The sequence below is a fragment of the Telopea speciosissima genome, chromosome 8, assembly GCF_018873765.1.
Source record: "Telopea speciosissima isolate NSW1024214 ecotype Mountain lineage chromosome 8, Tspe_v1, whole genome shotgun sequence".
In the NCBI taxonomy this organism is placed as follows: Eukaryota; Viridiplantae; Streptophyta; class Magnoliopsida; order Proteales; family Proteaceae; genus Telopea; species Telopea speciosissima.
Window position 1 is genome coordinate 2,296,061 of NC_057923.1, and position 26,505 is coordinate 2,322,565.

Below are 26,505 nucleotides of genomic sequence, written 5' to 3' on the forward strand. Positions count from 1 at the left end.
ATGTCTGAAATGACTTACGTGAAAGCTTCCCTTAAGAACGGAATATCTCCTATATGTATGATCTCTATGCAAAACCCTTTACCTTCCAACAAGGAGATAAAACCTTGAATGAGTATTTTGCTAGTTATAAGGGCGTGGTTGAAGAACTGTAGATACATCAGCCTCTAACTACTAATCTGGATCAATTAAAGCAACAAAAAGCTGAGTTCCATGTTGCAAAATTTCTAGCTGTTCAGTTGCTTACAGGAGAGAAGGAACCTTCTCTAAATGAAGTTTTTTCTCATATTAACCATCTGGCTAATCCATCCAGGCCTGATAATACTCCCAAGGACAACACAACCTTTGTTGCAAATCGTGAACGAGGACGTGGCTGTGGCCGTGGTCGTGGTCTTGGCTCTGGTGGACGAGGTACAAGTCATCAACCCATTGACAAATTTTCCCGCCAGTGCTCTTATTGTGGCAAAACCAAATCATACAGTAGACACTTGTTGGGCCAAGCATGGAAAACCTGAGTGGGCGAATGAACTAGCCAATGCTGCCACGATTGACACTGCTACTAAGAAACCTACCAGTGAAATGAACCAAAGTTCTTCTACTTCATCATCTGTGTCTCGTGATGATTACAACTAGCTAGCCAAACACCTCCAACAACTTGAAGTTGCATCTGCCTCCACCTCTACCGCCACTATAGCCTATAAAGGAATTGCTACCTTTTTCCCTTCTTCTACTTCATGGCTTATTAATTCGGGTGCTTCATGTCACATGACTGGTAAGTCAAGTTTATTCTCTTCCATAAATTTTGTTCAAACCTCTTCCAATGTTATCCTTGCTGATGGATCCCCTACTCAAGTAACTGGTCATGGAACTGTTTCTCTAACATCCTCCATGACTTTCTCTATTGTTCGTCATGTTCCTAAATTACCTTTAAATCTTTCATCTATTAGTCAACTTACTAAATCACTTAATTGTTCTGTAACTTTTTATCCTTCTTATTATGTTTTTCAGGACCTTCAGACAAGGAAGATGATTGGTGGAGGGCTTGAGCGCGATGGGCTGTATTACCTGGATGCCATCGGACCTTCCACTACTGCTACATCTACTACCATACCATCCCCTATGCAATGGCATCTACGGCTTGGTCACCCATCCATACCTAAACTCTAATTAATGGTTCCTAGTTGCAAGTCCACATCTCATCTTAAATGTGAAGCTTGTGAACTGGGCAAACATCATCATGCCTCCTTTCCTACTCGTACTTTACCTAGAAGTTCTTCATTGTTTTCTTTAGTTCATTTTGACATTTGGGCTCCGTGTCGAGTTCGTAATAAGTTAGGAGTTTCTTATTTTGTTAGTTTTTGTGGACGATACGATTATTCTCGATCCGCTTGGGTTTATTTGTTAAAAGACCGGACTCAATTTCTTACTGTATTTAAAAAAATTGTTCAAGAAATAAGGACTTAATTTGCTACATCCATTTTAAAAAAAAAAAAAAAAATTCTGATAATGTTCTTGAGTACACTCAAACTGAAATTTCTGATTTTTGTCTCACCCATGGTATTATTCATCAAACTAGTTGCTCTTACACTCCACAACAAAATGATGTGGGTGAACGCAAAAATCGGCACTTACTAGAAGTTGTCCAATCTATTATGCTCTACATGAATGTCCCCAAACTTTTTTGGTGTGATATCGTCCTCACTGCTTGTTATCTTATTAATCGTATGTCGTCCTTAGTTTTACATAATAAAATTCCTTTTTCTATTCTTTATCTTGATAGTCCTTTATTTTCCTCTCCACCACGTGTTTTTGGTTGTGTGTGTTTTGTGTACATCCTTCATTCCTCCATCGTTAAACTATCTTCTTGGTCCTTTAAATGTCTTTTTCTTGGTTACTCACGTACTCAAAAAGGGTATAAATATTTTGATCCCATTTTCCATAAACAATTTATTAGTGTTGATGTCACCTTTTTTAAAAAATACTCCTTATTTTTCTTCTACTCCTGTACCATCCACAGTGCTCAATGAAGATCTTCTAGGTCCACCATTACCTGTCACTGTTCCCCTCTCTACACCACTTCAAGTTTATCACCATCGTCGACGTCGACCACCGATCGTACCCTCCTCAACTACCCCTATGCCAGCCTCTACTATTCCGCCAACTGTATATGATCCATCCCCCACTGCTTCTGATGATCCGGCCTTGCCTACTACTACAATGGATGCCGATCAGCCCAACACTCAATCTGACTCTGATGCTAAAGGCTCCATCGACTTACCCATTGCTGTTCGTAAAGATACTCGTTCTTGTACTCACAAACCCCACAAATCCTTAATTGTTTATCCTATTGAGCACTATGTTACCATTTCTCATCTCCCTTCCCACTATCAACCCCTTGCTTATGCTTTATCTAATAACTTTATACCTCACACCCACCATGAGGCATTTTCTCACCTTGGTTGGAAGGCTGCCATGGATACCGAGATGGATGCTTTATTATCTTGTGTTAACAGATCAAAGTTAGAGTATAATGCTTGGATGATCGAAGACTGATCCCAAGCTCTTTATTTATAATAAAGAACAAAGATTACATGGATAGAATTGCCCCTAACATATAGTGTCACACCCCCATCCCGACAAGGGATAAAATACTAAAAAAAGGGTATGACTAGGATGCTTACCAACATCCTAAACCGTCTCCAGGATCACGGATGCAGTGGCTTACCTCCCAGTCACATAAATGAGAATCAGATCTAATATCAGAATAGCGGAAGACTTATAATAACTATCGTTGATCCTCATTTAGGGAATAACTAATGTGATAATAAATATATAAGGTGGATTATCCTTGAATTTAAAAGTTAATACAATAGAAGTGGTTTGATAAGTACAGAGAAAGAAAGGAAATATACATCGAGAAAATATAATATTAAAAGCAACAAAAAGAAAGATAAGCATCAACGGTCCTTTACCGGGTCCTTTATCATCCACTAGTACCATACAACCTGCATCACATTCTAAAAAGAAGGGTTCCACGAGGGGTGAGCTCCACTAGCCTAATGAGCAAGAAATTGAACCACACACACACAATAAATATGGGACTGTAAGCCGAACCTGATGAACGAACATCCTTGACGTCCCATACCACCAATGATGACTCGCATATTAATCCGATTTACAGTTATGCATCATATGCAACAGTTCAAAATGTAATGCGAATCATGATGTATGTTGATGATGAGATGCAATGTATGCATGAATGTTATGCTATGTAGAGTAATGGAACTATATCCCTGGTACCGGAACTTACCCTCGATCCCCAACGATACAACGCCATTAATCTACGACATAGTAGAGCCATATCCCTGGTACTAGAACATACCCTCATCCCCAACGATATAACCCTAAGTACGTCAGTGGAAGCCTGCCGGTCCCGAAACACATCATCGGTCTCCCAACAAACCTCCGATAATCCCAAGCCACTATACCGGAACATATCCTCAATCCCCGGGCTGGATTATCAATAAGGCGATCACGGTCTAAGAACTTACACATCTACTACCCGTATCCCTTTTATCACATTTCACAAACCCAAAGTGCAAAATGCAATAAGAAACTATCGTATCGAGAGGTATTCTGGGTGCATCGATGTCCCATACCATCTAGTACTCGGGTACCAGCACGACACGACACATGACAGACCAAATATAATACATGATGAAAGACATTAAACAAACCACATTATCATCTCATACATTTCCAACCACATTCGTAACACATAGTCATCAATTATCACACATATGAATACATTCATAGATAAACAGTGCAAACATGTATTTATGCATGAAGTACATCACATAACATGAATGTATCAAACATAACATTTAAACATACAAACACTCAAAATAAAACAAGATCCAATCCCAACTCACAATATAGTTCGTGTTCCGTTGATTTGATTCGTCGTTCAATGTTCGCTAAGTGCTTCTCCTCACACAATTAATGAAGCCTAGGATAGTGTAGAAGAGTATTAGAAAGGATGGGGGAAGGTCCCCTAGGGAAACTCCATAAATTACATAGGCTGTCGGCCTTTAGGGCAGCATCGGATGCAAGCCGGGTAGTAGGCAGGGCCTTGCATCTGCCCTTGCATTCGATCAAGGCATAATACGAATTTTGAAGGTGTTCTTTAACCCAATTTTTCCCACTTGGATCTTTAAGTCCCAAGGACAAGGGAAGGGTGTCCTAGGGTCCACTAGGGCCTGGTTACATCATTAAATTCATTGGGTTTAGAGAACTCATGGGATTGAACTCCCAAAGGTCACATTATAGGGTTTTGAGTAATGAAACCCAAACTCAGCAATAAGGTTGCAAGGAGTGGGTTTTAGGGTTGTACTTAAGAGGCAAGGCCTCACTAATAAGGTCCAACACTGAACCAAGGTCACCCCTTGGGTTCCAAGTGGAACCCCAAGGTCCAACCTCAACTTCCAAAGTTTCCCAACCCAAAACCAATGAGGGAAAAGGGGGGTTTAAGGCATCAAAGGTAGATCTTGGCACCATAATAGATCAATTAATTAGTATAATTAGGGGCATCTTAGGTTGTAATTAAACCCCCATCAAACCCTAACAAGTTCTACTCTAATAGCCACGAAGTAGGCGAGGTCACCGACATATAACTTAAATTTTAAAGTTACTGTCTAAACACATCAGCCAGGTTTGAACCCACTTTCGAGGATCTCACACTCATATTGGGTCTAAGGTTTCTTCATAAAAAATTGTAGCCCTTTGAGTCTAGTTTATAATGCAATTTGAATCGTGTCGATACGATATGTGTAGACCAAGTTATGGTCAAAACAGCAGGTAGAGGTCGAGTGGTCAGCAGTTCTGGGGATGGGCGGTTTTATGGGTGGTTTTACCCCAATTCCTAAAACTACAGGTAAAACCACTCCCAACAGAGGCCTTTTAGTCTTGGTGGTTTTATGGGTGGTTTTACCCAGAACGTGAAACTGTATGTAAAACCACTCAGTTCTAAGTTCGAGATTTTGGGGTTTTTCACCTAGGATTTCGTCTCCCAAGGGTTTGAGGGCATTAGGGCTTCAAAGGGGAGTTACCCTAAGGTCTTATAGGGTCCCAAGACCCTATTAGGTCCATGAAACCAAGGATTCAAGGGGAGAACCCTTGGTGAATCCAATATTAGGTAAAATAGAATAAAACCCTTGGTTTTACTAGTAGGTTTCAAGGACGAGTCTTTGGGGTCATGTATAGAGGCAATTGACCCCCCATATAGGCATAAGATAGAAGTTTCAAACGCTCCTTGGCAAAGTCTTCCCATTTCCCCAAGTTCCCAAACCCCAAAATCGATCAAAGAAGGGGAGGAGGTGTTAATGGCTTACCTTACCAATGAGAGGAGTTCCACGATTTGGCCACCAAGGGATGTGGGTTCAAGCTTCAGCCAATCCCCTTCTCCCTTCTCCTTCCTTCACTCCTTCCTTTCCACAGCTTCCTTTCTTGGCTTGGCCTTCAAGAGGGGAGGATGAGATGAGCTTCAAGGGAAGGACAGCAAGGGCTCCCTTCCTTCCCTTCTTCTTCTTCTTCTTCTTCTTCTTCCTTCTTTCCTTCTTTCCTTCTTCTCCTCTCCTTTCTTCTTTCCCTTCTTCCCACGTTTTTAGTTGGAGGAGAGAATGAAATGGCTAAGGGAATCCAAGCTCCTATTTATAACTTAAACCCTTCCTAAGGTCTGTTTGGTTGGTTAGTAAATAGGTCAAAACCCATTATTAGACTATAAATGGTTAAATGGGTCCACCTATTAGTCCCACAAGAAGAGGAAGGGATGTGGATGGGGTCCACAAGGTATGGGGACACCAGTCCCTTGTACTTTCCCAAGGTAAGTGGGACCTACAACAAATCACTCCATTTACAATTATTTTAGCCTGGTTGGTTTTACTCAGTACGTAAAACCATATGATAAACCGCCCAAGCAAAGATGGGTTATTTTTCACTCCAAACATTCCCGGCTTTGTCCCGCACTTGGAGGACTTCAAAGGAAGCATGTACACATGATATTTAAGGATTAAATGCTCACCTTCGTGCAGTCACATCGCCCATCAGATCGAATTTCACCCTTTTGTTCCAGTTATCCCCTTTACTGCCACGGCCCAAGGTCACAGATGTTGACCGTTGATAGCGCCGCAACATCTACCGATAGAAAATCAATTTAGCCCAAAAATTTAGGGTGTACATTGGGCGTGGGTATAACATATAGAGTCGGCTATACATAATAGAAAGCATAATAAAAGGTAAAAAGTCCAGAATACCCCCACGGTATGTTGGCCCATATAATCCAACACTCCCCCTCAAGTTGGTGCATATATGTCACACATGCCCAACTTGACTAGAATAGGATGAAACACTTTGCCACTCAGCCCCTTAGCGAACACATCGGCTAACTGATCAATAGACTTCACAAAGGGAACACAGATGAGTCTAGCTTCAAGATTTTCCTTAATGAAATGTCTGTCAACCTCCACATGCTTAGTACGATCATGCTAAAGAAGGTTATGAGCAATGCTAATGGAAACTTTGTTATCACATTTCAACATCATGGGAAGATGGACAACAACACCAATATCTTGCAACAATCCTCTAAGCCATAACAATTCATAGATTCCTTGTGCCATTGCACGGAACTCTGCTTTAGCACTGGATTTGCCACAACATTCTGCTTCTTGCTACGCCATGTGACAAGGTTTCCATCCATAAAGGAGCAATATCCAGAGATAGATTTTCTATCGGTAGAGCCAGCCCAATCAGCATCAGTGTAAGCTTCAACTTTCTGATGACTAATGGGAGATAAGAGTATTCCTTTTCCTGGAGCAGACTTCAAGTATCACAGGATGCGAAGGACTGCCTCCGTATGAGAGGAATAAGGATCATGCATAAACTGACTTACCAAATTCACAACAATAGCTATGTATGGTCTGGTATGAGAGAGGTAAATCAGTTTTCCCACCAATCGCTGATAGCGACCTTTGTCAACTGGTTCACCTTCTTTCTCTTTGAGTCTTGCAGTAGCTTCCATGGAAGGATGACACCTTAACAACCCAGTCTCAGACAATAGATCTAGGATATATTTCCTTTGTGAAAGAAAGATGCCCTTTGAAGAACGAGCAACCTCTATCCCTAGAAAATAATTTGGAGTTCCCAGATCCTTTATTTCAAACTCATGGCGAAGGAAGTGCTTTAGTTTCTTGATCTCATCACCATCATTTCCGGTTACCACAATATCATCAACATAGACTATGAGAATAGTTACCTTATCACGAACTCGTTTGATGAACAATGTATGATCAACGTTGCTTTGCTTGTATCCCACTGAAACCATAGCCTTGTGAAACCTGCCGAACCAAGCTATAGGTGATTGCTTCAACCCATAAAGAACATGCTTCAATTTACAGATCTTGCCCCTGGTCTTATCATCAGAGAAGCCTGGTGGAATATCCATGTAAACCTCTTCCTCTAGCTCTCCATAAGTCCATGGAGGAAGGCATTCATCACATCCAACTGCTGAAGATCCTACCCAAGATTTATAGCACAAGACAATAATACTCTTACAGTATTGAGTTTCGCCACTGGTGCGAAGGTCTCCTGATAGTCAACTCCATATGTTTGAGTGAAGCCCTTTTGCAACCAGACGTGCTTTATATCGATCCACTGTCCCATCTGCATTCTGTTTGACCACAAACACACATTTGCATCTCACTGGTTTTTTCCCTGGAGGAAGAGCCACAATATCCCACGTATTATTTTTTTTCAATGCTCTCATTTCTTCTTACATTGCTGCCTTCCACTGTCCATCTGTAGATGCTCCCTGCCAATTTGTAGAAATAGAAACAGAGGAAAGAGCGGATACAAATGCATGAAAGGAAGGAGAAAGAGAACTATAAGAAACAATACGAGATATGGGATTTTGAGTGCAAGTCCTAGTACCTTTGCGATGAGCAATAGGTAGGTCGGAAGAAGTCTTACCAGGAGAAGTAGGATCTGGATTCTGAGTCGGCAACTAGATAGGTATTGGTGCTACAGTAGATTGAAGTTGCCCTTTTCAAGAACATCCTTTTTGATAGGTGATAATATTGGAGTTGTCAATTCTCTTCTGAAATTCACCAATGGTTCTTTAGACTGGAGTCAGCTCCCCCTGAATAGGAACATCACCACCACTATTTTCCATGATCTCCCCTTGTATAGAATTCCCTTTGGATGAGGGGGCAGCAGCTAAAGGAGGCTGGGCAGCAGCTACCTCTTCATAAGGAGGGGATAAAAAAGGAGGAACTGCAAGAGGAGGAACCTGAAAGGTCAACACATCTTCACTAGAACTCTGCCCCTGAAGAGGTGGTGAAGAATAATATGAAAGGCTTTCATGAAAAATTACATCCATACTGACCGTCACCCACGGAGTTCAAGTTTGCCAGGAGATTTTGTATCTCTAGCATAACATTCACAGCCAAATACTTTGGGTGAAACCGCAAAGGAGGAACCCGAGTAGGCAACCGATTAATGAGATAGGTTGCAGTGAAAATAGCATCCCCCCAATATTGAGAAGGAACATGTCAAGCAAACATCAATGCTCTAGCCACTTCTAATAAGTGGTGGTTCTTCCTTTCATCCACACCATTTTGGGTTGGGGTATCGACACAACTAGTCTAGTGAAGAATGCTTTGATCAGCAAGGTATTTTTGAAAGTGAGATTCCTTATACTCGGTTCCATTATCACTTCTTAAAATTCTGAGAGTAGCCTGGAACTGAGTTTGGACTATTTTATGAAAATGTTGAAAGCATGAAAAAACCTGATTTTTTGTGTCCTTGAGATAGACCCATGTGTTTCTAGGGTGACAGTCAATAAATGAAACAAACCAACGATTACCAGAAAGGGAAGTTGTACGGCTAGGGCCCCAAACATCAGAATGCACCAAATGGAAAAAAGAAGAACTCTTTTTATTTGAAATAGAATAAGTTGAACGAGTCTGTTTGGCCAGAACACAAACCTCACAAGAAAATTCATCCTTATTACAACCTTTCACTAAAGCAGGAAATAAATGAGATAAAGTGCCTAATGGGGTGACCTAATCTAGAGTGTCATTGGTAAAGTTCCGAAGAGACTAAGGAGTTCTAATGTATTGGAGGAGGTGTTATTGGTTGAGAAGGACGACCATCATCAAGCAGGTACAATCCACCATGCAATTTACAGTGCGAAGGAAAAAAGGTTACTTTACAGTTGAGATCACGAGTAATACTACTATAATGGAAAGGAGGTTAGTAGTAAAATTTGGAATGTGCAAACAAGAAGACAAAGTAAGAGAGGAAATACAGTTGATGATTCCTTTCCCAGAGATGGAGAAAAGGGAACCATCAACTACCTTGACTTTGTCTTTCCCAGACGTGGGAGAATAGCGATGGAAAAGGCTAGAGGAATCAGTGATGTGATCTGTAGCTCCAAAATTTATGATCCAAGGATGGGAGGCTACTGAAACACAATAACCACCAAATGAAATACCTGACCGGGCAAAGTTTGAACCTGAAGGAGCAGAGGAATTGGCAGTAGCTGATGTAGTAGAGGTAGCAACAGCAGAAGACTTTAGCACACGTAGGAATGCCTGTAGATCATCTTGGGATAGACCAAAGTCAGTAGCCGGGGCTGTGGTAACAGTCTCAGAGAGATTTGCCTTGTTTTTTGTTTTCTTCTTGGCAGCACGTTTGGCCTCAAAGTCCGTTGGTTTCCCATAAAGTTTCCAACATTTCTCTTTGTTGTGATAGGGCTTGTTATAGTGCTCACAAGTAACGATGCCCTTGGTAGAATCACCAAAAGAGGAGTTCGAAACAGTGACAGGAATAGCCGTGGAAGCAGTCTAGAGAGCTGATCTCTCAGTAGGTGTAGGATGTAACATAGCAGCCCTACAGTTTTCTTCAGAGGAGACCAAGGCATATGATTGTTCAAGTGTGGGAAAAGGAGAGTGACCCAATTCTTGGACACGAATCTGATCATATTCCACATTTAATCCAACCAAGAAGTCATAAACCCGTATCTTATCAACATGCTTCTTATAGGTAGCAATATCAATAGCAGTAGAAGGATGGAAATCAGAAAAATGATCCAACTGTTGCCAAAGGCTGCCTAAGGTGGCATAATATTTGGAGACAGACAATTCCCCCTGAGTAGTATGAAGGACCTTCTTCTGGAGTTCATAAACCTAGGCATCATTATGAAGCTGTCCATATGTTTCCTTGCAGGCAAACCATATCTGATGAGCTGTATCAAGAAGTAGAAACCCATCGGTCAAGTATGGTTGCATGGAACCAATCAATTAGGACATGAGTGCACCATTATTGGAGAGCCACCTATCTTGAAGAGGGCCAGGAGTAGTTGGCATGACAGTGGTGCCATTAATATGGCCAGTAAGCCCACGGCCAACAATTGCAAAGGAAGTAGTTCGAGACCACAAGAGGTAATTGGAGCCATCCAGTTTAATAGAATTGGGTGGAAAAGTATGGTACTCAGTCTTACCATGTCCATCAATGCCCAAAGTTTCAATAGAAATATTAGAGTCACCCATAAGTGGCAGAGACAACCCAAATCACAGAGAAAGGCTGATGTGATGAGAAACCCAGTAAATACTCCAAGAGAATATCCAGAAAGAGGAGGAGAGACTCTTGTAAGTATAATAATAATGTGTCTCCAAAAATCAGCAGCAACAGACAGGGCAATCATCTAGATCGACTTTTTTAGGATTTTGCAAAAACCCTGATTTTGGTGAGATCGATGTAGGGGAGAATGGTTCAAAAAATTCAGTGGATGATGCTGAAACTTGGCTCAAGTGTGCTTGTAGTAGTGCTTGATCACTCTTCCAAAAATCAGCTTCAACAGAAACCAACAACCCCAAGATCGATATTTGTCAGGGTTTTGAGAAAAACCTGAAAGAAGGGAAAATCAATCAATGAAGAGGTCTTCAATACGGCTGGAGATAGAAGCTTGTCCAAAAAAATTCTGTTGCAGTTCTTGATCTTCAATAAGGAGAATTGATTCATTGTAATGGAGATTGAATCAATCCAAAAAAAACTTGAAGCTTCAAATATCGCAGACAGGATGCAAGTTCCTATCGATCAGAATTTGGGTGTCATATCATGGAATGAGGTGATGGAGGACAGCAATTGGATCTATGGAACACCTCATCGGTGCTGCCCTATGGAAGAATGAAGAACAACAGAGGAAAAAAGGAGAGGAAGGGAGATCGAGAGAAAGAGAGAAGGGGAGAAGAGATCGAGAATGGAGGAGTGGAGAACCCTAATTTGAAACCTTCTCTAATGCAATGTTAACAGATCAAAGTTAGAGTTTAATGCTTAGATGATCAAAGACTGATCCCAAGCTCTTTATTTATAATAAAGAACAAAGATTGCATGGACAGAATTGCCCCTAACATAGCCGAATATAGAGTCGGCTGTATAATAGAAAGCATAATAAAAGGTAAAAAGTCTAGAATACCCCCACGGTATTCTAGCCCATACAATCCAACATCTTGGAATACTTGGACTCTGGTTTCATTACCTACTGGGAAGGATCTTGTTAAGTGTTGGTGGGTTTATGCTATCAAATACAATTCGGATGGTTCTGTTGAGCGGCTAAAGGCCCACTTGGTTACTAAAGGCTATACTCAAACATATGGTGTGGATTACTTTGAGACTTTCTCTCTCGTTGCTTGTCTGAACTCTGTTCCTATCCTTATTTCTTTGATTGTTAATTTTGATTGGCCTTTATATCAGATGGATATCAAAAATGCCTTTCTCTATGGTGATCTTCAAGAGGAGGTTTATATGGAGCAACCTCCAGTATGTTGCTCAGGGGGAGTCTACCAAGGTTTGCAAGCTTTGTAAGGTAATTTATGGGTTAAAACAATATCCAAGAGCATGGTTTGATAAGTTCAGCTCCATTGGTACTCAGGTTGGATTCTCACAGTGTTATTCTGACCATTATGTTTTTGTTCGCCGTCATAATTCAAAAGTAGTGGTGATGGTAGTCTATGTGGATGACATTATTATACCTAGTCATGATGCTTTTGGTGTTGCCCAAGTTAAAGCATATCTTCATTAACATTTTCAAATAAAAGACTTGGGTGTTCTCAAATATTTTCTTGGTATTGAGGTTTTGCGAAGCAAGAAAGGTGTTAGCTTATCTCAAAGGAAATATGTCCTTGATCTTTTGACTGACATTGGAAAGCTTACTTCCAAACCAGCAGATACTCCCATGGACCCTCATAAAAAACTTGGGTCCATTGAGAGAGAGGATTTTTCAGATGTTCATCGATATAGAAGATTAGTTGGCAAACTTATTTATCTTACAGTCACTCACCCAAATATATCCTTTGTCGTTGGAGTTATTAGTCAATTTATGCAGTGTCCAAAGAAAATTCATTGGGATGCTGCTTGTCGTGTGTTGCGATATCTAAAGAGCGCTCCTAGTAAAGATCTTCTTTATTGACCTAATTGGAATGCTAATCTGGTTGGGTTTTCTGATGTTGATTGGGCTGGTGTTGATGTTGATAGACGTTCTACTACTAGTTATTGTACCTTTGTGTGTGGTAATTTGGTCACCTGGAAAAGCAAGAAACAAACCACCGTTGCTCAATCAAGTGTTGAAGCTGAATATCGAGCGATGGCACATACTACAGCTGAATTGATGTGGGTAAAATCCTAACTCCAGGAATTTGGATTTCCCATCACTCAGCCTATGCAAATGTTTTGTGATAATCAAGCCCCTATCTATATTGCAAGTAACCATGTCTTTCATGAGAGGACCAGGCACATTGAGGTTGATTGTTCTTTGTTTGGGATGCTGTTATGAAGAAGTTGATAACTACTCCGTTTGTCTATACTACCAATCAACTTGGTGATATGTTTACAAAGGCGCTATTCGGACCTGCTTTTCGTAGAAGTTGTTCCAAGCTGGGCCTAGGTGATTTGTATGCTCCAACTTGAGGGGGAGTGTTGAAGTATATCGAGTCCATGGGAAGAAGAGGATATCTCGAGTGTCGAGATTCCTCTCCTCTCATGTGTCTCTCTTATTTTTGGTTTACGTCTTAGTTTCCTAATCCTAGTTTGAGTTACTACTTCTAGTCCTAGTTCTCTTTCTTATTTTATTTCTCTTTTCCTATTTTAATTTGGAATCCTAACATGATTAAGAATTCCCTCTCTTAATGTAATCTTTTAATATAAATATAAAAAAGGTAAGCAAGACTGTCAAGTTGGACAGTTCTCTTCTCTTCCCATCTTCTTCATCTCTTCTTCTCTCATTCTCAATTCTGGTTCTGTGTAGTGTGCTTTGCTACAAAAGAAAATAACTATTTTATTAGTGGTGGAGCTCATTAGAGATTGGTTTAGGATTTATCTAATAGTAGTTGTTATAGGGATCTTGTGGGCCCATTCATTGATTGTTAGTGTTGTCTTCAATAGCAGACTCCTATTAGGTTTAGTTCATGTTTTGTTGCCTCAGCAGTTTAGCAATTTAAGAATCTTAATAGTATTTTCAGAGTTTACATATTTTAGAAAACAAGATATTTAGAGGATTCTATTTTATTTTAGATCTTTAAATAAATTTCCTGACACATAAATAAAATAGAACGCTGAAGCTTATCCTCTCTTCTCTTTTCTTCACGTTACTATTCTCAGTCCCAAAACAACAATCCTATCTCTTTTCTTCTTTATTCTCTGATTCTTTCCTCATCGTAGGTTGCTTTAGTCAGCAAATCAGCAAGCTTTTTCAACCCTGGTATATGAGGAAATAATTTAGATCCAAGTTTGTGTTACAGTCAATTGAATCGTTGATTCCTACTGTAGGAATAGAATTGGCTGGTTTCATCACTGTCCCTACTGAGGTTGGTTGAGTTACCTGAGGCTTTAAAACTAGGCAAACCCCTGTGGCCCCAGGGTCTACCCAACTTTAAGCCCAATTAGGAAAATGGCTCCTAAAGGCAGCAACATTGAAGATAATTGCATATAGCCCACATTGAAAATGAGCTCTAGATGTCTGCTTGTGGCTATTGAACCTCTCGATCGAAAACAAATGGTTTCCAATGGATCTGTCATGACAAGGGGCCTTTTAAGGCCCACCAACTTGGACATTTTAGATCCCTCCGACGATTTTTGGAACACTTTGAGCGTTGTTGGATCAAAATTGCTCTGTGAATGCAATGGCATTACCCCATCAATGCAAGTCGATTGGGTCCCCTCATAGAGGTCCCAATGCATTGAGTTTCAATTATTATCTGGTACCAATGGGGCTGTTGTATTTTGTAATTTGGGGTACAAGGGTATTTTTGTCTTATTTTATCCCTTAGGGGTATTATTGTACTTGTACCTATTCTAGAAAGTTCCGTAGTCTATTATAAATAAAGTGGGCTGTGGACATTAGGTCACAAGCCATTAGTCTCTAATTCTTCTCTCTATTTCATCAGGGCCCTTACTAGGTCCATCAGCATGCTTTATTCCTTCTTTTGAATGCTCATTTGCAGTTCTGATGGTTGGCCTTTATTGCAGGTCCGGTCACTGACTCTTGATGTCAAAGTGTGGGAGCCTTCTGTTATAACTCTGTTCCAGTCACTGGGTAATGCATATGCAAACTCGGTGTGGGAAGAAATGCTGCAATCAAATATGGCTTTTCAGGCTTCAGAAGGCCGTACAGGGTAAATAATTCTTTAACTTCTATGTTTGGGAATTTCTTTAACTTCTAAGGTGTCAATAGATTTGTAACCTTACTTTTTTGCCCCTTGTTGTATTCCCAAAAGTTATTTGATGCAATACTTAATGTAGAGGTAAAAAAGGAGTTTTGCAAAGAGTTGAAAGTCATTTAATGCAGTTCCTATGCGAAATAACGGATATACCCTCATTGAAAAAACTGCAATGCTTTTGTGAATAAGACAAGGGGCAATTAAATGAAGGTGTCAAAGTTCAAAACACACCTATAGGAGGTGTCATTCAGACACTCCATTTATAATTTAATGTCTATATTTTAGTCATTTCTGATGACATCACATATTATCTCTAAATGAAATGTATATTTGAATGATGTTAAAATATATGTGTTGGTGCAGTTTCTCTATGTCCGAAAGACACCAACTACCATTTATGAGCAAACCTTGGCACGGTGATCCTATTTCAAATAAAGAAAAGTTCATTCACGCGAAGGTATGGTTTCTAAAATGATTTCTGCCCTTTTTGTCATCTCCATCTGAGATCCACTTCTTAGTTGTAAGAACTTGGTATCTATAGGTTTAAACTCGTGTACACTCATATATGTATATGTGTGCGCATTTGGGCTCTAGATGTTTACTTGAGTGAATCTATAATTTTATAGGACTGTCATTAGACCAGCTATGATGTACAGTGCAGAATGCTGGATTGTGAAGAAGTGTCATATAATTAAACTTGGCGTTGCAAAGATGAGGATGTTGGGATGGATGTGTGGGAAAACTAGGAAGGATAGAGTAAGGAATGACCATATTAGAGCTGGACTGGGAGTATCTCCGATTCTAGATAACTTAGAGAGAATCGTTTGAGGTGGCATGGCCATGTTCAACGGAGGCCTTCGGATGCCCTAGTTCGAAGGAGCGACCTGATTCAGATTGAGGGAACCAAAAGAGCTAGAGGTAGGACTAAGATAACCATAGGAGAAGTGGTGAAGAAAGACATGCTTGGCTTAGGCTTTGCTCCCTCTATGACTTCAAATAGAGCTGATTGGAGAGCGAAGATCCACGTGACCGACCCCATTTAGTTGGGCTGTGATGTTGGGACACTGTTGTTGTAATACACGCCTTTCTCAAGGTCAAGAGCGGAATGTTGAGCAGTTAAGATGTGGTTCGTAGCCAAGTTGGGTCGATGCCCTAGAGTTTGTGTCATTTTTGTGTTCTCCTTCCTTTACGTATATATTATTAATATTCTGTTCCTACTGGGATCCATGTTGCCAACCCCATTTAGTTGGGATAAGGCTGAGTTGTTGTTGTTGTCGTTGTTTTTGGGGGGGTTAATTGCTTAATTTTTTAAAGGAGTATAACGTTGACTTGGTTTGCTGTATACAAGTTCATGTGTCTGTACATCTACCACTACCCTATCATATGGAAGTCTGATTGGTAGTGTTTCTTTTTTCTTCTTAATTTCTTGGAGTAGGGTAATTTGTGTAAAATTGTTGTCTGCTATGCAATGTACAAGGTTTCTAACAGAAGACTGGGGCTTGTACTACTTGGGCCTGCAGTCAATGTTTCAAACAATCTGGCTGCCTGGTCCTATGATGATCCGATAACAATTGTGGAAACTGGGAGTTGGCAGTCTGAGCAGTACAACATCTGACCTCAGTCACTACATGTAAAAATTATGGAATATGTTGTTTACTTTATTCAGTTTTGGCCCTTAAAAGCTTACTGTTTTTCTCTTCTTTTTTTCTTATTTTTTGCTTTTTTCCCCTACAAGTGAAGTTCCTGTTCTATTCTTGCAGTATGCAGAGAAGCTTTTTGTTCGCAGGCCCAAGGATGAACAAAATATTCTTTCAGCCGCCCGACAAATGTGGGAAAGTGTACGCACTAATGACAAGAAAGCAGTCTACCGGCATATTGTCTGTGCTGAGGCAGATGTGAATGCTCTGTATGGGCAGACATCTTTTAGCACATCCATAACTCTAGCTAAAGTGATGCTGTTGCAGGAACAGCCAAACCTTGGCCGGAACTCTAGTTTTTTAGCAGAGGATTCTTTGGAAACCCCCTCTGCAAACTCCTTAAAGTTGGTGAGCAGTGGCGGGGAACAAAATTTAGAGGAATATCTTGATGGGTGCTCCTTGCTTCACATTGCTTGTCAGACTGGAGACATAGGCATGCTAGAACTTCTTTTACAATATGGTGCAAACATCAATTTTCCTGATTCAAGTGGCCAGACACCACTCCATCATTGTATTCTCCGTGGCAGATCTCTGTTTGCGAGATTTCTCCTTTCAAGGTAGTTTATTGATCCTTTTCCTCAACCTATGGTCACAATTACAGTCTTTTCTTCCTTTTGCCTTTTTCAATTGCTAGTGGTTACTTCCTTGGCTTTCGACTTGAATATTGGAATAGACAAAACTCAGAAACTTTCAAATCAATAAAATTGAAGTAACACTAGATATTTGATGGAAAATCCTATGCTGTTCAAGAGTTAACCCTCCATGCATATTTCTCCACCTCCTCCAGAAAGAAAGACCTCTTCCAAACATCACTTTTCAACTTAACCAAGTAAAGCATGCAGAAAAAAAATGTTGATATGTAAACATGGAAGTGATTTTAGAAAAAAGAATGTGATAGGATCATGATGTATGTATCAAGATTATCTTCTCTTCCTTTTTCGTGGGAGAAATGGTGAAGTCATTGAAATTTAAAAGGTCCCTTGTTGGTATTGCCATGAAGAAGATCTTTTCAGTAATGGCAAAGAGGACTTCTTACCCTATGCTGCTAATGCATCACACCGTCTACTATTTCCTCCATATGCAGTGGATGAGCTTCTTAAACTACTGATGGCAAACTGTTATGTAGACCCTTGGTCCTCATGACCAATGCCTAGCCCTCTATTTCATCATCTAATCCTGGGAAACAAATAACAGAGTGGGAAAGAGTGATAATATGATACATGGGACTTGGTGATACTGCTAACAGAGAGTAGATTAATAGCAAAAAGGAGTGCATGAAAAAGAGATGAAAATATGAAATAGTTAACAGCGAAGAGATTGAGTGATGTGGGACAGGCCAGTGCGTCCTATATGCTAAAAGCAGGGATTCCAGAAAAGAAGTGAGATAATGAAAGGGTGAAGAGACACTAGGGAGTAATGATCTGAAGGGGATTGGGGATCAGTACAGGGACACTGTGGGCTGAGGTTGAGGTATTTTTTGAACAAGGAATCTTTGGTAGCCTCCAACTCAATGGGGGGGGGGGGGGGCTCTAACAATTTGCAGATCTCAAAGTGGTCTTTATAGGTCTCATTTTTTGGAAAATATGTACTCTTCTCTGAAAAAATACTTTGTGGTTTTGTTTTTTTTTTATATATATATTTTGGTTAAAATCGTCTTTCTTTGGAGATTTGGATTGCTGGGGACGGATTCTTGCAGACTAGAGAGTAAATATTGTAAGCCCTAGCTGACATGCATATGAAAATGTTTTCTTATGATGGGCAGCCTGGGTCGACCATGAGGTCAGGCCGTGCCAACTAGTGAAGTAATATGCATTGGATAAATGTTTCCTTGAGAAATTACACAGTGAGTATGCCTTAACTGAATAATAATATAAAATGGAACAATAAAATTTTCTGCATATGGATATGATTATATCCCTGAACTTGTTAGTTATGTCTTGTAAGAGCATATAAATTGGATATACTGCTCTAACTGTATCTTCTGCTTGTATCTTTTACAAAATTTCCCCTGTGCATGTCAGAAAGAGAGAGGGGGGGTGGAGAAGGAAGTTGAAATCCCTCACTCTATAACTCCCATCTTATTGACTTGATGAAGTTAACAAGCATCTGTTTGCTAGAAAGGAATTAATGATTGTAAACTTGCATAGCTTTTGTGAAGAACTCTTCTAGTTCTACCTCACACAGACATCAAAGGATGATTTTCCTTAATGGAGGAACCAAGCTCCCAAATCACACATATAACAGATTTTGTTCCAAAAAGTATGGTTGGACCAAATCTAGGTTTTGCACCTTGTAAGATCTAGGATTTGAAGTCAGTTGATAACGAACGTGGATTTAATATTTCTTAATTGATGCTGTTTCCTGCCTATCAACAATTGGAGAGAGGCTGCTGAGGAAGGGAGGGTGCACTGACACGGCTTACTGCCACAAGTATCAGACACCAGTTGCACTTGTTATCCACTCTCCGGAGATATCATACTGCATATAAAAAATCATTTGTTTAAACTGTTGATCATTGTGTGTAGTTAACAGGATAGAATATCCTTTGATTTCCATCAAAATGATGTTCAATTATTCCTAATCTGCTTGCAGGGGTGCAGATCCACGGGTTGTAGATAGGGAAGGTAAAACCCCTCTTCATCTCGCAGGAGAGTCCAATTTCATTGATGATGAGATCCTTGCTCTGTTAAGAGAGACAACAAGATGACATTGTTAGAGAGAATGCTATATAGGAGCATTCTAGTATATAGAATGAAGCTACAGTTTCTGTGTGATTGTATGTCAGAAACTTGAAGGCTGATTCCTCACTGGGGGGAGCTCCCACCTTGGGGTTTTTTGGGATCTTAGAGGAGCGAGTAGGGTGGACTGCCATGCCCCAGCAGTCCCGTGTAAGATAGTACCCCATCAATGTAAGTTAAAATGTTTGTATCCCAAGTTTTAGAGCAATTGCAGGCTGTCCCTTGGGGCCCTTTCAATTTGAGCTGCTTTGTTTCTATTTGTTTGGTTTGGTTCCTTGTTGCTAGGGACGGGGTTTGCATTTTGGTAACTGTGTTGTACATTTGTATGTTTAGTCATAGATCTTAGTTTGGGAAGCTTTGCTGGATGTAACTCTTCCAAATGATGTTATGTTGGGGGAGTTAAAACAATGGGAATAGAAAAGAAAATTGTTGATGTGGGAATTACTATATGCCAATATACAAGTCTTTTCCTTTTACAGTAGATTGTTTTAACAATATCCTTTAGAACCGTTTAACAAAAGAAAATTGAATGGTGACAGACAGACTAATACTCTGTTTTTTTAAGTATTGCGATTATTTACTATAATCTGGGTTATAATGTATGTAATCAGTAGATTAATGTGAAGGGGAATGAAATTAGATCAAAACTAAATTGGAAAGTTTCCGATTGCTACCTGAATGATTGTGTAACTAACTCAAAAGCTTTGTAAATCTTGGAACTATATCTACTCTGTTGTTTTTACCAAATTCCTTGGATTTGAATAGAAAAATAAAGAATCTGCATGAAAAGTTGAAGAGACAGGGTTTCCGATACGATGAACATGGTAATATTCTCCTGGATGGTCTGGGTCTTTTTGGGGCAAGACGGAAAGATCATTTGGTTGCCCTTGGATTAGCAGTTTCTGAAGTTTTCAGTTCTATCTCTACCAAATCGTTTACTATGTTGGGAGTTTTGTATTTTTCAATGGCCCAACAAGTGTTCACTTGGTTGGGTGGAACGTGATTGAAAACCAAAAAACCCATCTTACAGAAATCGGCCGATCCAGATTGGCCTCGTCTAATTCAGTCGATCCCAATTTTTAGAACTCTGCATGGAAGACCATAGTAGTTTGGAAGCATTCTTATTTACGTGGACTAGGTCAAGAATGACCTTTTTTTTAGTGCAATGGCATGGAAAACTTTTCAGAAGGATTATTGTTTGCCTTTCCCATATATATAACGTATGCAAATCCTCTCCCAAGATTTCTTTGTACAGATGAGTGCTTTGATTTTCTTTTATAGTTAGTAGTGTAGTGTCTTCTTTGTTAATAAAGTAGTTGCCCATGGAATATGAAATTCTTAATTAAGATTCCAAGTTCCATAAAAAGTGAGCTAAAACTGGAGGAGGTTCCATTCTACCACTTGTAGTCGAGGTGGGTATCTATTCCTTTCTTATCCGTTTTATAATGTAATAAACGTTACATTCTCTTAAAATATTTTCCTTTTTTTAAAAAAATTCTCACGCTGTTGAACGAATCCAGATTTGATAAGCGCTGCCCAAAGCAGAGCATGCATAAGGTCATTTCATGCATGTTTAATAGGATTTGGATCCTCTACGGCCTAGGGTTGAACGGCCATCGTGTTGTGCTCAATTCCCAGATTGTCATGTCGGATTTCATGTCGATCCAATGATTGATAGACGAGTTCAATTCAAATTTAAAATTGCCATTCAAAATTTAAAATGATTGGAATTCATTTATCAAACATTGGATCAGCATGGAATCCAACATGATGATCCGGGAATTGAGCGCAACATAATGATCGCTCAACCGCAAACCGTAGAGGGTCCAAATATTGTATTATAGGCAATGTGTACCTTGTTTTCCCATATAATAATTAGTATCAAAAATCTACAAACACGTCAAGAAAAGAGATTACAGAGTGGACTAAAGGTCTCGAGATCACAAGTATCATATTTTTTTTAAAGGCTAGGAAAATATCAAAAGTGTCAGAATGTGGCTTGTGAGCTGACCAACTCTTTATACAGAGATTTTTTTTATTTTTTTTGTTTCAATTGTTGAATTCTTGATCCAGAGATTGTGAGTGCATTATAGGGCTTTTCAGCCTAAAGAAGGGTGGTGGAGGAGAAGGAACATCTCCCCACCCTGCCTCTGCATCCCTCTGCCTGCAACACCTCTTTGGATCCCCTGAGGCCCTAGACAGGACAATTTGTAGCCAAATCCCATAACAATTTTTGTTACGGGAATCGGTGATTAAGTGGAAGATTTGATGGATAGTAAGCAAATCAATTAGGGCAAGAGATTCGTATAGCTCTTGCACCAACACGGAGCCAATGAGAATGCACGTAAAGGTATCAGCATGAATGAGATTTTTTATTTTAAGAAGGATTGGACGTAGGAGCCACATGATCAAGTAGTATTTTTTTTCACTTTGTTTTGCAAGGACCCATGTAACCAACCCCATTTAATTGGAATAAGGCTGAGTTTGTTGATTGTATTAAAAGAACTTGATCTTGGACATCATTATTCCATATCGAAGCTGTCTTGGATTCTCTCTTCAATTACTTAAGATTGTTGGATCGAAATCTTTCATGCGTATTTGGTGTGGGGATTTCTAATACTTTGTTATTCTTTCTATTAGCCCGGATTCAGCCGGACCAATTGATCGATCAAAAGACCAACCGAGGAGCACGTTGGATCGGGTATCTCAAGACTCGACCGGTCGATCTTTAAAGGAATGAATGTAATAAGAAACAAAATGAAGGGCAACAAAGCCTGTAATTAAAGGTGTCAAATGGGACGGTTCCCGGTATTTGGGATGGGTCTATACCGATACCGGTACCAAAGGTGCCAGTCCCAATACCGTCCCATTTAGCTAACAGGACCAAATCTAGGTCCTAGTCACGATTATCAATGGGATGGGACGGTACCAGTTCCTAAACGGCTCTAAACCTTGTAGGAAAATGAAGAAGAACTTTAATGGTTTCTAATGAGATGATTTAATTAGTAGTGTTGTGGATCTTTTCACTATTATGAGATCTAAGGCATTCCTTTTGAAAGTAATTTAGAATACAAAACCATGATGAATTGAATTTCATGGTTTTACTTCTACAGATCATATATAAGCTTCTCAAAACAACGACTAATAAGGATGAAATAAACAAGTTCATATACAGTTTTGGTGTTATCACAAAACAAATTTATAGAAATAAAATTGAAAATTTATCAGCTGAAACCTCCATAAGAGAAAATGTCACCCAAATACATCAAACTCCAGTCATAAAATTTGAACAAAATAATATGAAATGGGTATTGATAGTTCTGGTCTCATTCGGTATTTAATCGGTATTTTGATATTATTCTCATTGGGAATCCCATCTAAAAATCGTCTTATCCCATTTATTATTCGATATCAAAATCAGATCTCAGTACCATCCCATTTATTAATGGGACGATCCGAAACGAGTTTTAACGGGTTGATTCTGGGACGGTTCCCAGTTACCAGTTCCGATCCCAAATTGACACCGTTGCTTGTAATGATTATTTGATGGGAAAAGCAGAAAAAGAAAACCTGTGGTCTAATGTGTCTTACTGGTCTTGATTTTTTTGTTTAAAAAAAATCAGAAAAAGCTTGTGTCTTGTCTGGTGTCGCTGTTGGGGGGGGGGGGGAGAGAACAAATTCCCCCCTACAGGCCTAGATTCTCTTTCCCTGGGGGCTGGGGCTCTCTTTTAAGTCTTAACTCGTAAGTTAGCTCCGGATCGATCGATCCAACGGCCAAATCTTTTACCATTTTCCCTTCCATCTCACACAATTCGATGTTTCGCTTTCGGTCTCGTGATGGCGACAGTACCAGATTTTGGTCTCCCTTCCCATTGGCCCCACCTTCCTGTACGGTGTAAGGGAAAAGGCGGGAAGAGAGAGAGACGGCTTTCGAGTTTCGACACAAAAGTTGAATTCTTCAGAGTCTGCTCTACTCTCTCTCTCTCTCTCTCTCTCCCAACTCCCAATTCCCAATCCAGTCAGTCCAGTCTGCTTGAAGAAGAACGAATGTCTTACCCATTATTTTTCATTTTTCTCTTCTTTTCTCGAGGATGAAGATCGAATTAGTATTAGTAGTTTTCATGTACCCGGAGCGGGAGAAAGAAATAAATGCATTAGTTCCTTTCCTGGTTTGGAAATTTGAATGCTGAAAAACTTGTAAGGGTACGGTAATGCTGTTCTCGCATGGTATTTTAGTGGTTTTGTGAACTTTGAAGGCGTTTTGAGCTTTTGAAGACTTTTTTTTAGCTGGTAATGTTTTTCATTCATTGAATGTTTGAACTATTTCAATTTCTACTTGGAAGATTTCTTCTTGGATAGTCAAGCAAGTTTGGTTTCCTACTTGAAAGATTGATGTTGTGAAGCTTTGGCTTTGTGAACTGGAAGAAGTTTCTCTGGTTATGCCATATTTTGCTGGACTCTTAAATATTGCGTTGGGTATTGTTGCTATCCTCTTTGGGAGGACAGTTTGATCTGATTGATTTGCTGCTCGTAACTCTTGCAAGTTCTCCAACATACGAGGAGCCTTTTTCTGCTCTGTAGTCTGTATTTAGATTTGGTTTCCGAGGTCTTAAGGTTTATTTACAGCCTGATAAGCTACAGAAACCCCTGAAGTTGTCTCGTTTTCACCTCTTTTTGTTTTTTTTGTTCCCTCCCTTGCTTGCGTGGTTTGAGAGGTTCCAGGGGGTTCTGTCCTCCTTCCATGGATGAGAGAAGACAAAAGAACCGTTTAAACCATAAAAGCCTAACGTTGCTTGCCCTGTTTATTTTCTGCTTTATTCACACCATCCAATGCCGAGAAGAAATGACCGAGCGAATCCCTACGGAGTCTCCGTCTCCATCTAGGGTTCCGGATTTGAAGAATGATCTTAGGAGGATATCCTTCAGCATTTTGTTGGGAATTTTAACTGGATTTTGCTGTGCGGTTCTTTTTACTTGCTTCGTGAGGCTGGTTCTCCGTTACATGAGCAGAACCCCAATTCTCAAAGGCCCAGTGATCTTCACTCCTAAGATTGATCCCAAGACTCTCCAATCCGCTCTTTCAAATGAGAACAACCAGTTGATTGGGTCCAGCCCTAACGGAAAGTATTACCGAGCTGTTCTTGATGGGGGACTAGCCTTTGCAGTGAAAAGGCTTGAACCCTTGGACAAGGGCTGCCCAGAGATTCAGTGCAAGTCTGTCAAGAGACGGATTCAGCAAGAACTTGAAACTTTGGCAGGATTGAAACATCGAAATATGATGAGTTTAAGGGCTTATGTTCGTGAACCTCTTCGCTTGTCTTTGGTCTATGATTACATCCCTACTGGTAGCCTTGAAGATGCAATGAACAGAGTCCGGGAGAACCAGTTGCAGCTCAGCTGGGAAGTTAGGCTTCGGATTGCAGTTGGGGTGATCAAGGGTCTTCAACATCTCCATTTTAGCTGCAGCCCGGGAGTTCTGCACCACAATCTGAAGCCCACAAATATAATGTTGAATCCTGAGTTTGAGCCAATGCTCTCTGACACTGGCTTGGCCAAGCTTGCACCCAATTGGGGTACGAGGACATCAGGCTACATTGCTCCCGAGTGTTTCCAGAATAGCAGGTAATTTTTCTTATTTTTTCTTTCGAAGTTGTACAATTGAATAGTTCACTTAAGTGATGAATCTTGGTAAATTCTACTTCATGCAGTCGCACTAGCACAGTGGCAATTTATATTTTTGCTTGCCCTTATAATATCTTCTCCTTGGCCTTGATGAATCTTATAGCTTATAAGAGCTCCATAAGATTGCTTGCCCTTATAATATCTTCACCTTGGCCTTGATTTTATTATGGAATGGAATAGCACGAGTTGCTAAATTTCTTCTCAGAGTAGGAGAGGATTTTACCTTGTGAAAGAAATACTAATTGTTTTTCAATGGCAAGAACAATTTCCAAGACTCACACAGGTTGAGCATTTGTTTTCTTCCCCTTCTTTTTAATATAAACCAGACATCCTTCTGACTTCTTTGTTTATTTACTATGCCTTACTTGAAGTCTATAGATGCAGACGCAATTGACCACTTTTTCATTGATAGTCTTGCTAGGGAAGCAAGAGTGCCATCCCAATCTCTCTCTCTCTCTCTCTCTCTCTCTCTCTCTCTCTCTCTCTCTCTCTCTCTAGTGTTGAGGTATTGGGTGTTATAGAGTTATACTTCAACATCAGTTTGTTCAGGGCCTCGATGACTTCATATACTTAGAGGAACTATCTCCACTCACAACCTTAAGGTTTTGGGTTGGACCCTCCAACATGTATCAGACTTCAGGTCCCTTTGTTATCGTCTCTAAAGTAGTCATTGCTCCACATATAGAGCCAGGTATGCCAAAGCTATACCTGAGGTAGAGTGTTGAGATGTTGGGAGTTGTAGAGTTGTAATTGCACATTGGTTTGTTCAGGTCCTTGGTGAAACCTATATGTTGTTTATAGAAAAGATGACAAAGTATTAATAACACTCTGTAAAAATGTTATTCTTCCACATTGCCCTTAAAAATAGAGGTATTCACTGGATATCTACTTACCACTGTGATCTCCTCTGCAAATGCTATTATCATCAGATGCAATGACTATAAGTGGATGTGCATGCTATTGCAACAGGTACACAGATAAGAGCGATATCTTCAGTTTTGGGGTCATATTGGGGGTTCTGCTAACTGGGAGAGATCCTTTGGATCCATTATTTGGGGAAGCAGTTGGTGGAGGAAGTTTGGGGCGGTGGCTCCGCCATTTGCAGCAAGCAGGTGAGGCACAAGAAGCATTGGATAAGAGCATTCTCGGGGAAGAAGGAGAAGAGGATGAGATGCTAATGGCTGTGAGGATTGCTGTCGTGTGCCTATCAGATTTGCCGGCTGACCGGCCTTCAAGTGACGAGCTTGTTCCCATGCTCACCCAGCTGCACAGCTTTTGAAAGAAATGCATATAAATTGGATTTTTTTTTTTTTTTTAAATTAGTGGTTTCTTTTAAACCATTTTGGGGTTTGGAAAAGAAATTGTAATCTTACTTTTTTGTACCCTTTTAGAATGTCACACTTATTTCAATTAGGGTAAAATCATGTCATTTCACATATGTATTCAAAAAAGTATGCAAGACAATGAGAATGATATGAAGGTAATTCACTTTCAAATTATTTTGAAAAATCATTTTTACCCTTGTTTTGAAGAACTTCTAGGAATATGACAAGGGCAATCAAAAGAAGATTAATTTCTTCAATCAGTACTTTGGTTACAACAAAGTGCACCCTTCAAGTTTTG

General features: G+C 40.0%; 2 protein-coding genes across 2 annotated transcripts in view; both read left to right on the forward strand.

The window, feature by feature from the left end:
• Nucleotides 1-19,675, forward strand: part of LOC122671480 (ADP-ribosylation factor GTPase-activating protein AGD3-like) — an 85,987-nt gene extending 66,312 nt beyond the window's left edge. Inside the window, exons 16-19 of the mRNA XM_043868720.1 lie at nt 14,575-14,720; nt 15,129-15,222; nt 16,526-17,019; nt 19,055-19,675. Coding sequence (XP_043724655.1) covers nt 14,575-14,720; nt 15,129-15,222; nt 16,526-17,019; nt 19,055-19,169 — 849 coding nt within the window. The 3' untranslated portion in view covers nt 19,170-19,675. The remainder of the gene's footprint in view (nt 1-14,574; nt 14,721-15,128; nt 15,223-16,525; nt 17,020-19,054) is intronic.
• Nucleotides 19,676-23,772: 4,097 nt separating this feature from the next.
• Nucleotides 23,773-26,272, forward strand: LOC122671483 (inactive leucine-rich repeat receptor-like protein kinase CORYNE). The gene is made up of 3 exons (XM_043868725.1): nt 23,773-23,876; nt 23,923-24,822; nt 25,852-26,272. Exons 2-3 carry the CDS (start codon nt 23,942-23,944, stop codon nt 26,159-26,161), a joined length of 1,191 nt encoding a protein of 396 aa, XP_043724660.1. The 5' UTR covers nt 23,773-23,876; nt 23,923-23,941; the 3' UTR covers nt 26,162-26,272.
• Nucleotides 26,273-26,505: the final 233 nt, after the last annotated feature.

What these genes read in the sequence shown, in the direction of transcription:
- LOC122671483 (XM_043868725.1), top strand. Translation starts at nt 23,942, where the DNA reads ATGGATGAGAGAAGACAAAAGAACCGTTTAAACCATAAAAGCCTAACG. An exon ending in GAGTGTTTCCAGAATAGCAG is followed by an intron (nt 24,823 to 25,851) that starts GTAATTTTTCTT and finishes CTATTGCAACAG; the next exon opens with GTACACAGATAAGAGCGATA.